This window comes from Perognathus longimembris, chromosome 4 (genome assembly GCF_023159225.1).
Source record: "Perognathus longimembris pacificus isolate PPM17 chromosome 4, ASM2315922v1, whole genome shotgun sequence".
Taxonomy (NCBI): Eukaryota; Metazoa; Chordata; class Mammalia; order Rodentia; family Heteromyidae; genus Perognathus; species Perognathus longimembris.
Window position 1 is genome coordinate 14,753,440 of NC_063164.1, and position 15,225 is coordinate 14,768,664.

The 15,225-nt window shown below is 56.5% G+C and overlaps 2 protein-coding genes across 6 annotated transcripts; both read right to left on the bottom strand.

Annotated features, from left to right (window-relative positions):
- Positions 1-4,144: 4,144 nt before the first annotated feature.
- On the bottom strand, positions 4,145-10,488 carry Gmppa (GDP-mannose pyrophosphorylase A). 5 transcript variants are annotated; one of them, XM_048344689.1, is made up of 13 exons: positions 10,428-10,488; positions 9,556-9,613; positions 9,376-9,473; positions 8,468-8,571; positions 8,058-8,244; positions 7,689-7,748; positions 6,735-6,865; positions 5,700-5,834; positions 5,503-5,600; positions 5,322-5,368; positions 5,026-5,118; positions 4,707-4,875; positions 4,145-4,405 (listed from the first exon to the last, which is right to left on the bottom strand). In XM_048344689.1, exons 2-13 carry the CDS (start codon positions 9,593-9,595, stop codon positions 4,305-4,307), a joined length of 1,263 nt encoding a protein of 420 aa, XP_048200646.1. In that variant the 5' UTR covers positions 9,596-9,613; positions 10,428-10,488; the 3' UTR covers positions 4,145-4,304. The 5 variants fall into 5 exon arrangements, 4 of the variants coding, with proteins under 4 accessions (XP_048200646.1, XP_048200645.1, XP_048200647.1 ...); XM_048344688.1 differs by having other exon boundaries at positions 9,556-9,684; positions 10,425-10,467; XM_048344690.1 differs by lacking the exon at positions 10,428-10,488 and adding an exon at positions 9,833-10,099.
- Positions 10,489-11,310: 822 nt separating this feature from the next.
- On the bottom strand, positions 11,311-14,856 carry Spegnb (SPEG neighbor). The gene is given in 7 exon segments (XM_048345729.1): positions 11,311-11,381; positions 11,384-11,428; positions 11,630-11,674; positions 11,677-11,752; positions 12,292-12,600; positions 12,865-12,990; positions 14,797-14,856. Coding segments are annotated over 7 exon segments (732 nt in total).
- Positions 14,857-15,225: the final 369 nt, after the last annotated feature.

A 15,225-nucleotide genomic window follows, 5' to 3' on the forward strand; every position in this document is an offset into this window, starting at 1 on the left:
AGCAGGCTCACTGCCAGGCCAGCTCTATTCATGACCCCTCTACATGACCTGGCCACATGACACCTGACCTTCTAGACAGTATTCCCTAGAGTCCTGAGCCCCCTGTTCCCAGTGGGTGGGGGGAACCCCTTTGCTACCTTTCCCAGCCCAGCAACCTGGCGCTGGTGTTGACCAGGGGGCGTGTTGACCAGGGGGCGTGTTGACCAGGGGGCGAGCCAGTGTGGGACACCCTGGTGGGAAGGGACAGGATGGGGTGGGGGCAGGCCCGGCCCGGCCTGGCGGGTGAGCAAGCAGCAGTGACAAACGGGCTGTGCGCGGGGGCCGCGCGGGGCGGGGGGCGGACGGCAGCTGATTTATCTGGGTTATTTATGCCTCGGACGAGGCTGGAGAAGCGGTTAATGAGAGTCCCTGCACAGGGGGGTGGGGAGGCCCAAGACGTGATCGGAAGCAACTGAAGAGGGTTAGTGTCCCACCGCCAGGCCCTGCCCCCCACCGTCACCAGTGCCCTTCACCCCACCCGAGACCTTTGGTGGGGGGGGAAGCCCAGCCACCTCTCCTCTGTCTTGCACCGGAAGCTTCGGTCCCCGCTCAGCTCAGGCACTCTGGCCATGAGTCACTAGCACTGCAGGGGGCCAGGTCCACCATGGGGGGGCATCAGAAGGAACTGAGGAGGGGACCAGGAGGGGAAGGACAGGACGAAGAAGAGATGTAAATCCTGCCTGGCCAGAAAGTGACCAGGGAGAAGGCTGGGAGTGGGTGGACAGCCCACAGACGCTAAGGAAGCTACAGTGGACAAAGGGCACTGGACACAGATTGGGTGTCAGCCCAGGACCCTGACAGGGGCTGTAGTAGGAGACAGGCTGGGCAGGAGGGGGACGCTGGTCAGAGACAAGCGAGAGCCAGGAAGGAGGGAGAAGATCCAGAGAAGGAGGGGGAGAGGGCTTTACAGCAGCGAAAGCTGCTGGGAGCAGATAAGGCTGCACAGCAGCAGGAGGGATTAAAGCTCTGAGGGGCATGGGGAGGGGGGCTTTGTGGGATGGGGAGGGCAGTGAGGAGGGGGCCGAGGGCAAGACACCAAGACAAGGAGATGGGGAGGGGAAGGGAGGGCTGGATTTAGCCAGAGACCAGGGTGCCATCATTGACTGGGAAGGGAAGCCAAGAAGGGCCTCTTGCTCATCTATTGTGGGGAGGATTTCTTTTCTGCCATCGATGGACCCCTCACACCCTGCATAAGTCAGGGGCAGCAGAGCTAACAGGAGGGATTTGCTGCAGAGGGTATATGGTATGGTGGGATTACTGGGGGGAGGAGGGGCACAGCGAGTGGCGAAAGCCGCCGGCCTTGGGAGCCACTGAGCTGAGGATGGCTGGAGTGTCTAAGAGCACACAGCACCTCCTTGAGGTTGCCATCGAGACACAAGTGGGGACTGGTCCAAAGTGTCCAGCCCTCCGTCTGGGAAAGACCCCCGTCGTGATCAGGCTATAACAAGGATCAAAGTTTGAGAAGGGCTTTCTTCGTAGGGAAGAGTGTAGAATTGGAAGGACAGCGAATGTTTTCCCAGGATGAGCCCCAGATGCCCCTTACCACACCCCTTGTCCCCCTAGAAAGGTGTGCTGGGGGCTGTGGAGGCACCTGCTCTCTCCAGACCAGAGCCCAGGGCAGTTCGGAGAGTGGCTTTGATGACAGAAAGCAGCCTCAGAGGGAAAGAAGGGAAGGAGGGAAGCGGGGGTGGCAGGCGGGGCCGGGTAATTGCGTGTTTGCCAGTTCTCCGTCTCTGCACACGAGGGAGCGAGGGAGCGTGTGTTGGTGGGTGTAGCTGTGCTTTGAGGAGTGTCTATTGGCAGAGGTGTCATTGTGTCTGTTTCAGGGGTCTAGGCTCTCCTTGGCCCCCACCTCCGTCCGCTCTGCATTTTTGGGGAGCGTGGCTCTGGGTACACCCAGCTGTGCTCCGTGCTGATGCGGCAGATGTGGCAGGGCCCCAGCTGTGCCTGCTTCCCTGAGCGGAGGAGGGGGGCTACAATCTGCTCCCCCAGTAATGGCTGCTAAGTGCCACAGGGAGGGGGCTGAGATGGAGGTGGGACCGGAGCCCTGGGCAGCCCTGCCAAAGGGGATGGGAGATGAGGGCCCTGCCCACCCCGCCCTGTCCTGCCCAGCCTCTCCCGCCTCCCCCAAGGCTGTGTTCTTGGCGCAGCCTCTTCCCCTCGGCTGGCTCTTGAAGCCCATCCAAATTTCTCTCCACACTCAGTCCCTGTCCCCGGCTCTTCCTCCCCTGTCGTCCCATCCTGCTGGGTGCCAGGGACCCACCCCCACTCCCGGCCCCCAGCTTGCTCCCCCTCGCTGATTTTACAGAATGATCTTTTTATGGAAACGAAAAAAAAAAAAAAGCACTAATGGCAGGAGCGCACCCCTCCCCCGCACCCCCTCTTCTGGTTCATCCCCCACTCCTCCCCCCCACACCAGTTCCCTTTGGTTTCTCCCTCCCCAAATCTTCCCCCAGCCAGGCCAGCACCCTCCTCCCCTTCTACCCCACAGGGCCAGTGATAGCTGAATGCAAGGCCCCAGAGGTGCTCTATGTGGGGCGCTAGCTGCTCCTGTGGGTATGAATGGAGCTTTAGGGTTCTTCCAGCTCAGAAAAGGGCTGACCAGGGGTGGGGGCAAGTAGGGGCATCACAACCTCTCCCCTTAGACACTTGGTACACACACTTCAGTGACCTGCCCTCCCCCCCCCAAGCCTGGGGTGTTACACGAAGGCCTCAGCTCCCCTAGCCACTCCCCTTCCTCCCAACACTGACCCCTTTCCCCTTCCACCGCCTTTCTCTACCATGTCCCCACCCCCACTGGGTCTAGGAGGGGGGTCCCGGGGGCCAGGGCCTGACACAGACTTATTGGATTTCACGGTGTTTTGCTGAGAAAATAATTAAATTATCATATTTATGATGGAGCTGCCATGGCCTCTGCCAACCACTCGGAACAGAAGGGTCAGGACAGGGGAGGAGAGGGAAGGGATGCAGAGCCTGGCCCTGGGGCCTGGCCCCCTCTCTCCTCGCCCCTTCCTGGGGGGAGATGACCCCAGGCTGAGTGGGCCTCCGCAGCTCCCTACTAGCAGAGATGATCCACCTGGACTGGAGGAAACATGGGGAAAAGGAGCTGAGAGGCAGGTTACAGGTCGGCGCTGCTCATACCCTAGGCCATTCTCCATGGCTCTCACAAAGCTCTGAGATCCCAAAGAGGCCGGGGGGTCACACTGTGCCCAGCCACCGGTCAGCCTCAGCCAGGCACCTTCCTAACTGCCTGCCTGGGATGCTATGAAATCCTGGGCTCTGTCCCCGACCCCAGTGCTGATAACAAGGCCCCAGCACCCAGTGCCTGCCACCCCAGCTTGCTGCCAGGACCTTCCTCGCTCCCACCCACACCCTACTTGCCCCCCCCCCATTCTCCTCGGGTAATTAGATTCCTCTCAATTAGCAGATTACGATCATTACCAGCTCATCTGGCATCTAAGCTCGGCACCCACAGCTGGGGAAAGAGGGGGGGCACGGAAGGGGCACGTGGGGGTCAGAGGCAAACATGAAAGATGGCTGAGACCCACCAAGGGGTAATACCAGATGACGGGAGGTGACCAAGGTCCCCCCCGGAGCGGGGCACTCCCTTTACATTGGCATCACCTCAAGCCCCCTCCCTCTGCCAGGGAAGCGGCAGACAGACACAAAGCCCCAGGCAGGGGTGCAACCCCCACCTCGCCAAGAGCCAGGCTGGGAGCAGATGGAGCTGGCAAAGCGGAAAACGGGCCAGGGCTGTGGCTCGGCAGGAGCCAAGGAGAATGGGCTGCTGGGTGATCAGCCTTCGGGCCTGTGACTCCCAGCTCCTGGGCCCAGCTGAAATCCCCACTCTTCCCTTGGAATGCTACCCTCCAGGAGCCGGAGCCAGGCCCAGTGAGGCGGCCAGCGGGGGCCAGCAGGCTGCAGAGCCTGGAGGGCCTTTCCTGAGCAAGTGGGAGGGGGAGACTTACCAGGGCTCTAGATTCATTATTCATGAGCCCGCAGCAATGACTCCAATTTAAATGCTAATGTGGGGGGGCCTGACTCAGCTGTCTCCCTTCTGCCCCCACCCCCAGCCCAGGCACAAGCAAAGTCTGTGCTGGCTTCGAGGTTCACGAGGGGTTTATTTGGGGAGGGAAGCCAGGAGTCCCAGGCCACCCACATCGTTCCTGGCTTCCTCTGCTCCCTTCTGCACAGAGGTTGGCCAAGCAAGCAGCAGCCTCAAAGAGAGGCGGAAAGGGAGTTGGGGGGCCTTCCGGCAGCCCCCCTCAAAGGATGATCTGGTTGGTAAAGCTGCGGCTCAGCTCCTTGTGTGGCAGAACAATGGAGTTCAGGACCAGCACCTCAGCAGGGATCCGGACACGGCAGCCTGCAGGGACAGGTCACTCGCAGGAGGGGTCAGGGGCAGGGAGCTGGGGGGCCAGAGCCATCCGGCAGGGACTCGCTCCCTGCCCATCTGTGCCCCCAGCCTTCCCGCCTAGTGGCACTCAGGCCTGACATACACACAGCAGGCTTGGTGAATGTTTGCAAAAAGGAAGAACGTACACACACTCACACATTCACTTACACTTGAACAAATACTCCCTCCCCACAGACCTCCAGTCTTCACCTGTGGCACATCCCAGCCCTACCCGCCACCACCCCCCCCCCCCCCCCCCGCGAAGCCATACCCAGGATGGTGATGGCAGGCAACAGTTTCCCATCCCTGAAGAGGCTCTCACTGTCCATACGAGCTCGGGGGTCGTTGGGGTTTGGGTCATTGGGCGTCCCCTCCACACGAGCCCAGCGCCCCACGGTGCTCCCCCAACCCACGATGCTGTTCAAGACACAGGTGTGTTCCTGTCAAGCACCAGGGTGGAGGTGAGCGGGGTGGGATGGAATCGGGAGGCAGGGCCTGAGGGGTTTACCGTTCTCCATTCTGGGGGGAAAACCTAGGCCCTCCCCTCAGTCTCTGGGGTGTCACACACTGTTGTGTGCCTTGGTACCTACCTGTAACGTGGCTCCATGGAGGACAATGCTCTCTCGGAGCCGCACACCCTCGCCCACCGTCACCCCTTTCCCGATGGAGACGTTGGGGCCCAGCTATGGAGAGGAGCACACTCGGTGAGTCTTGGAGGGATGGACTTAGGGCGGCCCAAGTTCAGTCCCCTCCTATAACACATAAGGGGGAAGCAAACTGCTCGAGGCCACACAACAAGGTGTGACAAAACAAAGATCAGCACCCGGGCTCAGGGGGTCTCTGGGCACCCTCATCCCAAGAGCCACCCCTTCTCTCTGAAGCTTACCACAGCAGATGGGGCCACCTTAGCCGTTGGGTGAATATACACGTTTCCTAGAAGCAGAAAAGAGGACCTTAGGGAAATATCCCAAACCATATCTAGATGGGGAAGGACAAGGATGGACACGCTGCCTCTGGACCTGAGGTTAGGGGCCCAGACTTAGGGCAGGAGGGGCTGAGGTAGGTACCTCGGATTCGTGGACCCCCTGGAGTGTGCTTGGCTAGCCGTTCTGGGTGTGTGATCTGGTATCGGTCCAGATAGAGGCGAGAGGCATAGAGGGCTGAGCTAGGGGTCAAAAGGAGATGAGGAGGAGGTCAGGAACTAGCAGGGCCTGTGTCAGCCCCCCACCACCCCGAGGTGTGCCCTGTATTCCAGCCCAGATACCCTGCAGACTTGATCTGGCTCCAGATCCCATCCGTGAGGTGCACATAGATCTGGCCCTGCCCAGCCAGGGCTGAGAACACATCCTGCTCCAGGCGGATGGTTCCTGCCCCTGGCCAGGAGCCTGGAGAGTCCTCCCTGGCAAAGAAAGGATTCACCATCAGTTTTCCGAGTTGAGCCGGAAGGGGAGGCCAACCTAAAGAAGTCCTGATGATTCCCACAACCGCTCCAAATCCCCTACACCCCTCCCAGGAGCTCCACACCAGCTCTCCTCACAGGGGAGCTAGAGAGGCCTCACACCCCTGCTTGGTATCCACAAGGGCCCCCAATTTTCACATCCTCCTCTCCAGTTACCCCTCTAGTCACCTCCCCCACACTGGATGGAAGGGAACACAGACAGACTCACCCCAGAGCAAGGCAGCTGGTGAGGGCAGAGACAGTCACACAGAGAGAGGGAGAGAGAGATGGTGGAGATGCCAGTTCAGCAGAAACAGAGACAGAGAGGCCAGGAGCGATGGAGAGAGAGACATGGTCGGGGGTGAGAGATGGCTATGAGCAAATGAGGCGTGGGATGGGTGGGGAGGGGAGGGGATGGAGACAGGGGGCCTGCCTAAAAGGTAACAGTTTCACGCCTTGGGGGGAGGAATGACCCTGGAATTGGGAAGCCGGCTCTGGGGCTACATTCCAAGGGTAGCCGGCCAGAGAATGTGTGTGCATGTGTGCGCGCGTGCGCTCACCAACACGTGTGCACTCAAGTGTGTGTTGCCGTCTGTTCTGAAAGACATCATCTCCGGGATACTCAGGGCTTGAGAGAAATGGACCAGAAGGGGAGTGGGCAGGCAGTGACAGAGGAGGAAGTGGGATGGATAAGGAAGAGGGACAGAATGAGGTTAGAAAGGGAGGGACTCGTGAGGCTGGCTAGAGATGGGAGAAAAGAGGAAGAGGGTGAGCCTGTGGAGGCCGGCATGGGCCAGGGCAGTGTGACGGGGGTGGGGGTGGGGGTTGCTTGGGGTGACAGGGTCATGGGGCCTGCCTCACAGTTGCCCATCCTGCTGATTCCGCTGGAAGACGTCGCGAAGAGGCTTCAGGGCTTCTGGGGAGAAGAGGTAGATGCCGCAGTTGATGATGTCACTAATGAATGTGCTAGGTTTCTCCACGTAGTGTAGGACCTGAGGAGAGGGAGGGATGAAGTACTGGCGTGGACTGCCACCTGCTACAGTATGGTAAGACCCTCCTCCCTCGCCGGTGGGGGGCAGGGATCTCCTAAAATGCAGCGAACATCTTCGCCCTCTACCAGGCCTTACACCCTGGAGTAACTGCCCTTCGGCTTCACCTTCAAGGTAAGTCCCACCCCCCCACCCCCCCCCCCCCCCCGCCTTCCTCCAGTCCACCCTCCCCGCTTCCTGTCACTAAGAGAGCGTGGAGTCCGGGCCATACACGCCTGAGCCTGGCTGGAAGGCCCTGCCCTCCCTCTTCCTCTGTAAAACCCACCTGTCAACGCCCAGCTGATGCAGCTCTCCCCTTGCGTCTTCTCTTGCCTGCCCCAGAGTTTGCTGTTCAGGGCTGGCACCTCGTACCCTACACTACTTCCAAAGGAAACGCTCTTTCTTGCCTCTGTCTTTGCACATCCTATTCGCACTGCCCGCAGTGCCTTCCTGACTCCTTATTCATCTAGACAAATCTGACTCAGTCCAGTCCCCAATTCCTGAAGGACCCGTTCTCCCCGACCACCGCCCCTCGCAAGGCTCTGCTGGTCTCCTTTATGTGTTCCACAGCACCCTGTGCATACATTTATTACAGTGCCACACCTTCAGAAATGAACTGCCATCCCTTTCCCTCTCTGCCATCCTCTCTTACAGGGCTACACGATGATTAATCAGGGATCTATCACACCTATTTGACAATACTGGGGCCCACCTCATTCTTTAGCAGTATGAAGTGAGGGGTAATGATCCAGAGTGGGCACCCATCCAGCCCCGTCTCTGCTCTCACCTCATGTGTCTGTGGATTCTCAACGATGCAGCCATAGTTGAGGGACTGTTTCCTGTTAGCCTGAAAGACAGATACACCCGAGACAGTGACCAGCCTGCTCCAGGGGGCATGCAGGGCTGTTTTCTTCTTTCCTTCCTTCCCCTACAGCACCTGGCACGCAGCTCTGGCACTGACAGGCCTTCAGCCGGGGGTGAGAGCTGACAGCTGCCTCCCCCTCCCGACTTCTGAGCAGCCAAAGGGCGCAGGGTCGCCAATGACACCTCTGTTACTGCTGGGGAAGTACATCTCCCTCCCAACACGCATTCCTGGCTTCAAGCACGGGGCAGCCTCTGCCTTCGGCACATCCTCCATCCTTCCCAGCCCCCTCACCGTAGTGCCAAGGAGTAAGAAAGGGTGGCGCTGGTTTCTGTGGGCATCCAACATAGCACTCAAGGGGAAGTCAGAGCAGACATCAGCATTGAGCACGAAGAACGCCTCAGGGCCTCCAGCTAGGATCTGGTCCCGAAAATGATACAGACCACCCCCTGTGCCCAGGGGGGCAAATTCCTGGAGGTATCTGTCCCCAGAGACCCCAGAGCCAACTGAGTTAGATCCAATGAGCTAGGGCCCCTGACCCAAATACAAGCATACTCCAGTTCCCAGAGTATTCCTGGCTTAAGTCTCACAGGGATTCTAATATGCAAAGGTGACTCTGCCTTGCATGCTAGACTCAACACATTCCCAAGCACTCAGCCCCAGTCCTCCTCCCCACTCCCCCCATGTATATGTGTAATAAACACCTGATTGGAAGGTTAAACTCCTGCTGCGCAGATTCTAGGAACTGGGTAAGGGCCTCATCCGGTTGGTAAAAGCCAATGAGCAGAATTTCCTGCATCCCAGGGACCTGAGGACAAAGGAAGAGGCTGAGAATAAAATATCTGATAGGAGGAGTGCTGTAGAGATCCCTAGGCTGGCCCAGAAGTCCAGAGGCTACAGCTTTAGCTTTCGCTGGGAGCCCCTGAGCAATCATCTTATAAAACTCTGCCTTGCTTTTTCCTCTGGATAATAAGGAAGCCAGAGGAAATCTCAGCCGAGATCTTCCCATCTTTTATGTTCCCTGCCCTACTTGAATTGGGACTCTAGAAAAGACTTTGCCTACCAAGCTACATCAAAGTAAAATCCATTCATCCTTTCTCCCCTTTTCTTATCTGGGAGTCTACGCTTGATATCAACATGAGGTAAGGGTATCACTTATCAAGGACCTGCATTGAACTAGGCACTTTACAGCTTCTGTCACCCCACAAAGGAGGTCTAATCTCTACCTGATAGATAAGGAAGCTGAAGCTCAGGGAGGATGTGAAGTTCACTTGCTCCAGGTCTCCCAGCAGGGACAGACTGGATTCAAAACCAAAACCCATGCTGTCCCACAGTAAGCAAAAGGATGAATTCTGAGCTTTAGTATGATGAAGGGCGCCCACCTTATGGCTTTACACTGTCTCTAAGATCCCTTTACATCCCATACTTAAAACAGGCATGAAATTTGAAGCAGGAAGAGGCCAAGGGGAAATAGCAAGGCAGCTGTACGGAACAATTTCAAGGGTTGTCATTCATATCTATGAATGATGGTTAGGCTTGATGGGAAGAGATCATGGTTGGGAAAGGGGGAAATACAGCATGAAGGAGATGATAGGGGAGCCTATGAGGTTACCTGGGCACAGGCCTCAATGTGGTGCTGGATCATAGGGACCCCCGCCACAGGAAACAGTGGTTTGGGTACCTCAAAGGACAATGGCCTGAAGCGAGTGCCTAGGAGAGGAGAGGACACTTCAGCCACCTGCCTCCTTCTGTCCCTCAGCCCACCAACCATTCCAGCCTTCCAGCTCCTCACCCTTTTGAGGACCTCCAATCAGGATCACCGCTTTGAGCATGATGGTGAGCTACCTAAACTTCAAGCCCCAACAGAAAAATCAGGCTCAGATGTCACACTCCAGACACCAACTCCAGATAGCCCTGGTTCCTGGGATATAAAGCCACCCCCAGAGTTCAACAGAGTCCCATCACTGGGCACCACACCACTGAAATTTAACATCTCAAACCCCAACCCATCATCATCCAGTTGGTCTTGACACCTCACCGTGATTGCACACAAATTCTAAAACCCACACCTCACGATTTGACGTTAACAAACTTCTCCTTTTGGCCACGCACAAATTCTGCAAACGTGGAAGCTCAGCAGACCGCACCCCCTCCCTTCTCGGACTCCAAACCCTCAAACACCTGAAAACTTCCCCCTCTAGGACTCTTTTCCAGATGTTCAGCCCCGTGTTCCAACTGGAACTGAGCACCTAAGCTGGGACCCAGATGCTTAATTTCAGTTCTGAACGTGAACCCCAAACTACTGAACACTGATCTGCGTTTGATGAACCCCAGTTCTATAAAGAAATTTTTTAAAAAAAGGTCTAAAAAAAAGTCAATGAACAGGTGAAACTGCCAAGAGACGGATTATCTCGGCATCCCCAACACGAAACCTACTAAGCCTGGAGCCCCGGTGCTGACTGGAGCGGAGTCTGCGGATGCGGGTTGACGGCTGACCCTCCGCACCCCACCACTGACCCTAGCCAATGCACATGAGCCGCTCGTAGCCAGGTGTGGTGGGACGCACGCACGGAAAGCCGACGGTGAGCTCGGAGCTCGCCCGGCCCAGGGGCGCTCCGGCGCTCCCACCCCTCCCGCCACCCCTCGGCCAAGTCCCTTTACCACTACTAGCTCCCTTTATTCCAGCTCCGCCGCCTGCCACGGCTTTCTTCCTTCCGCGCACGTGTCTTCTCGCAACTCGCGAGATCGTGCTTCGCCGCGGGGCCTGCCGGGAATTGTAGTTCCGAAGATCCCGCTCCCTTTTCCAACTTCCACCACCAGACCGCCGAGGAAAGAGCTGGGGGTGGAAGCCAGGGGGCGTGGCCAAGGGCTCTCACGGGGCGGGCCTACAGGAGAACCAGGATGGGGCTTGGGAGCTGGTCTCAAGCCGCCCCTACGATCGGAATTCTAGCCGTTCAGGGATGGGCTCAGAGGCAGCTGCCCAAGTGGACAGCCAGGTCACGGGGGAAACAGGGCTGAAGAGGACTGGGAGTGTTTTGCCTTGGAGGGGGCGGGAACTGCGACCAAAGAACCCTGGAAGGGTGGGGCCTGAGTGAAGCAAAAGAAAAGGCGGTGGTCACCATTCCCTTGTGGGTCCCACCGGGGAAGTCTGACCTCAAGATGAATCCTATTTCGGATTTACTGTGTGTGAACATGAAACACTGGGGCCCCGTGCAGATGCGAGTGGCTCACGCCTGTAACCCTAGCTACTCAGGAGGCTGAGATCTGATGATCATCGGGGAAGGCAAGTCTTACCTCCAATTAAACACACACACACGCACACACACACACACGAAGCAGACTCCTTTTGGCTCTGATACTCCCAGGACGTTGGCCTGTAGGTCTGGCATAAGGGGAGAAGGAATGGCGGTACAAAAGAACAGAAGAGAGGCGAAAATAAATAAATAAATAATCAGAAAGCAGCTTTATTAATCAAGACCCAAGAGGGTTGCCAAGGTCTCACCTGCCCCTGAGCTTGAAGCAAGGGCGAAAGGTCTGGGGATGCCTTTCAGGCCACGTCCATGCCCAGGCTGTTCTCCAAGTAAATCTCGCCCTTGCTGCTGTCTTGGGGCCTGGCAAGTGGTCATCGTGGTAGTTGGTGGTGCAGCCTATCTGGAAGAACACCCCAGGGAGGAGATGGGAGGAGATGGAGCTGGGGGAGGGTGGAGAGCAGAGCATTCGTCTTGCTGCCCTACCAGGCCCAGCTAATGATCCAGCTCTGTGCTTTGCTACCCAGTTTCCTCACTGCTTTCTGGTGGGGTTTCCGGGCACAGTACCATCCAGATTGTAGCCTCAAGCCCTGACCTCGCTCAAGTCCCAGCCCTTGCTGTTGTCCTCCTGGATGTCCTCTTTGTCCTTGCACCAGCCCACGCAGGCTCGCCCAGGATCTCAGCAGCCAGCGTGACTGCAGTGCCTTAGTGTGCCTTGGTGTGGCCGAGTCCCTTTTAAACCTTGGAGAAGGCTAGATAAACGGAAGGGGGAGAGACCCAGTGAGGGACTTACGGGGCATCACCTCCCCAGCAAATATTTTGCCCTAAATACAAAGTGCATTTGGGCTCGTAATACGATATTGTACAGATGATTAAGCCTTTCTAGTTTCATCTCCTTATCTATGAAACAGGACGCATTCCCTGTCCCTTCTACTTCCGCGGGGGTGAATAGAAGATCAAAAGAGCTAGAAACCCAGGAATGTTTCTACACCTCCAGGTGCCTTGGAGACAGCAATGGAAATTGCTTAGGGTTGAGAACCAAAAAATAAATTGAAAAGTCCCGTTGTACCCCTTCCCTGGCTGTGCTTCTGGCTTGCTCTGTGACCTTGAGGCTCTGGAGTCCTGTGATCCAAGCCCATAGCTGACTTCTGGGGCTGGGTAGGGCCGTAGGGGGAAGGACAACGGCTGCCTGCGAGCTCAGCTCAGCGAGGCGCGCCAGGCTGCGTTCCGGGCTGTGCTCTACCGGATCCCATGAGCCCGCAGGGTGGTGGTGCTGCTGCGTTGCACCTGGCTGCTGCGCCTACCTTCCTGGAGCGGGAGCCCTGGCAGAACGGGCTGGTTACACTGTTGCTGTACTGGCCCAGGTCTGCCAGCTCGCCTTCCCGCACCACCAATGCCACCATGTCAGGGTCCTCGAAGACGTAGCAGCAGTACTCGGGCCCGTCGCGTAGCTCCTTGCCATCTTTTATCCAGCAGATGAAGGGGTCTAGGAAAGCCAAAATGCAGCATGTCAGCTTGGCTGCACTGCCCTCCATCAGCACCACCTTCAGCGGGTCATCCATGGCTCTGGCCTGCCCGTGCACCCTCTTCTGCCCGCCCCCCCCACCCCCATCTCTAAACAGGGAAATGTGTAGGGATGTGTAGGAAGCGGGTTGGCCCTGCACTGTCATCCCAATAGACCCTCTCTTGTCAGTCACTTTTCTGCACCTCAGTTAGTTCCTAACACTGACTCAGCATCCTAGCCCAGGATGATCTTGATTGAACTCACCACCCCCCCGGAATGTGTTTCCTGTAGCTCCATCTCCCTTCCTCTCAAGGGCTTCAAGGGTTCGCCCCCCCCCCCCCGCCCACACACACCTGTGGCCTCTGTAAGAAGCCTGGGTGCAAATGGCAGCACTCTGGACCTGGGGGTCATTGATATCCAGGGTACATCCTGGAGCTAGTGCTGCTTGTTTCTTGGCAGGTGCTGTTTTGGACGTCTGGAAAGTGGACAACCATGAGGATTCAGGCTGAGATAGAGCCTCTGACCTTCAACCCTTTCCCTGTCTAATGAAGCTATCCTGAGTAAAGATGGGGCTTGGGAGACACATGCACACTTCTGAGGAATGGACTCGCCCTACGGGCTTGCCTTTAGGATTTCTGCTGGCTCTTTGGATGCAAGCGAACACAGAGCACTCCTGGGTGACACAGCAGGAGAGCAGGCAGGTTAATCAGCCTCTGTCCCTGGTTTTATATATCGCTCCCTTCTTTGACTTGTTTGGCCTGGGTGCTCCAAGCCCCTTGGGACCCCAGCCCCTGCCCCCTGACTCAAGTGGGCTCCTTATATAGCCCTAGGATGGCTGGGATGCTGGCTCAGCCACTGAGGCAGGCCCAAGGAGGAAACTAGAGTGATTCTGGGGTATACCATGAGTCAGCACCTGAACAACTGGGTAGCTGGATGTGGTCCCAACCCCTCCCACAACAGGGTATATTTATCCCCATTCCCTGGAGGACCAGGCACAGCTCCAACACAAGACAACTCAATGCTGGGGCCACTTCATGCTCAGGTCAGACTGCAGGCAACCAGACAGCATGCCTTTTCCCAGACGTTGTGGATAAAGGGGGTGCAATTGTTTGTGCGAGTGCCCTTGAATTAAACTAAAGAAAGCTTGGACTTCGTGGTCCATAGAGCCAATCATGACAGGACCAAGGCTGTCGGAACCAACGCCAATCACTTTACTCTTTCTCTATACCCACCCTTACTCCAGGAGTCTATGGGTGTTGGTGCTGCACTGTGCCCCCTGCTGGTAAATTGATGTAAATCTAAAGGAGATTGGATAGATTTTAAAAAATATGTATGTAACAACAGCTCTCTCAATGCAATTTTCACTCCTGTTTGCTCTATATTCTGTATGACAGGAAAGGGTCTGGCTGGTTTGCTTTGTCCCTGAAGATTAGCACTACTACTAACCCTAGGTCGACCCAAGCCATTTTGGAAGATAAACTGCCTCTTGGGGCATCAAATCACCTGGGGTGAAGGGATTCTGTTAACTCCTCAGGGGTTTGACTGGATTCTAGTCTGTCCAGGCCAAGGCACTGGCAGAACATGGCTACCATTTACTGTAACTACTTACCCAGGTATGGAGGACTGTCACCTTTTGATTAGAACCATTTTGACACTGCTCTGCTGACATAAATTACCTTTGCTCCTCCGGGTTTAGAATAAGCAGTTCATATGCCATTTCCAATGGAGATGGGAAGGGAGCTCCAGATCAAAGCCAGGGACAAGAGAGGAATCTTTCCATTTATCAAGATATAAGTCCAGGCACCTCATTTTTATACAAAAACATTTGCAGCGTGTAGGGGCTTGGAGGTTCTCACAGCCGGACTGTATATCTTCATTGCTAAAATGACAGGTGGGGAAGGTGTCTCTCTCATTGCTTCCAGCTGGCTTTGGCGTCCCGCTGTTTTATGATGATGGGGTTTGCCTCTTCCCTGGAGTCCCGGGAAGCTGGAGAGGCTGGGCTGTATTGGGCAAAGGGCTGTTAGAGCTGGAGCCAAGGGGCTCTCACATTCAATTGGCAACACCCCAGTGCCAACACTGTCTGCTCATGGCCGGAGGCTTTGTTCTTTTAACTTTGCCAAGAGCAGAGTTATCAAGGGAAGGGAACCAGCCCTGTGGACACGGGGAATCAGGCCTCCTCTTTGCCCTTCACCTCCGCTTAGTCCCAGGACCCAGTGACTATTTGGTGGCTTTGCAAGGGAGTGGCCCTCAGGGTACCCTTGGCGCATAGACGATCCCTAACTTGACCCAAGGACAAGATCCAGCTGGCTGTGTCCCACAGCCCCATGAAAATGCTGGACATAGCTGCCCTAACCCCTCACAGGTGCTCTGTGTGTTTTGTTCTACACTCCAACGCCTTTAACTTGTCCTGCTTTCTTCCATGGGTCTTCACTGCCTTCTCTCACCAAACACCAGGGTGAAGCCTTTCTGCCCGAGTACAGGATCAGAGTGGAGGAAGCTGAGACGGGACTGAGGTAGAGGCTGGCCCATCCCAGAGCCCAGCAGCCCTCAGTTGCTATGAAGGAGCCGGCGAGCAGGGGTGGAGGTTACCAGAGTCTAGTTTAGTTAGAGGGCAATGGTGGGGCATCCAGTGCCAGCATTCCAGAAACTGCAGGGCAAGACACAGACCACATTTTCCCTTCCTTCTAGAAATAAGCGATGAAGGATCTGA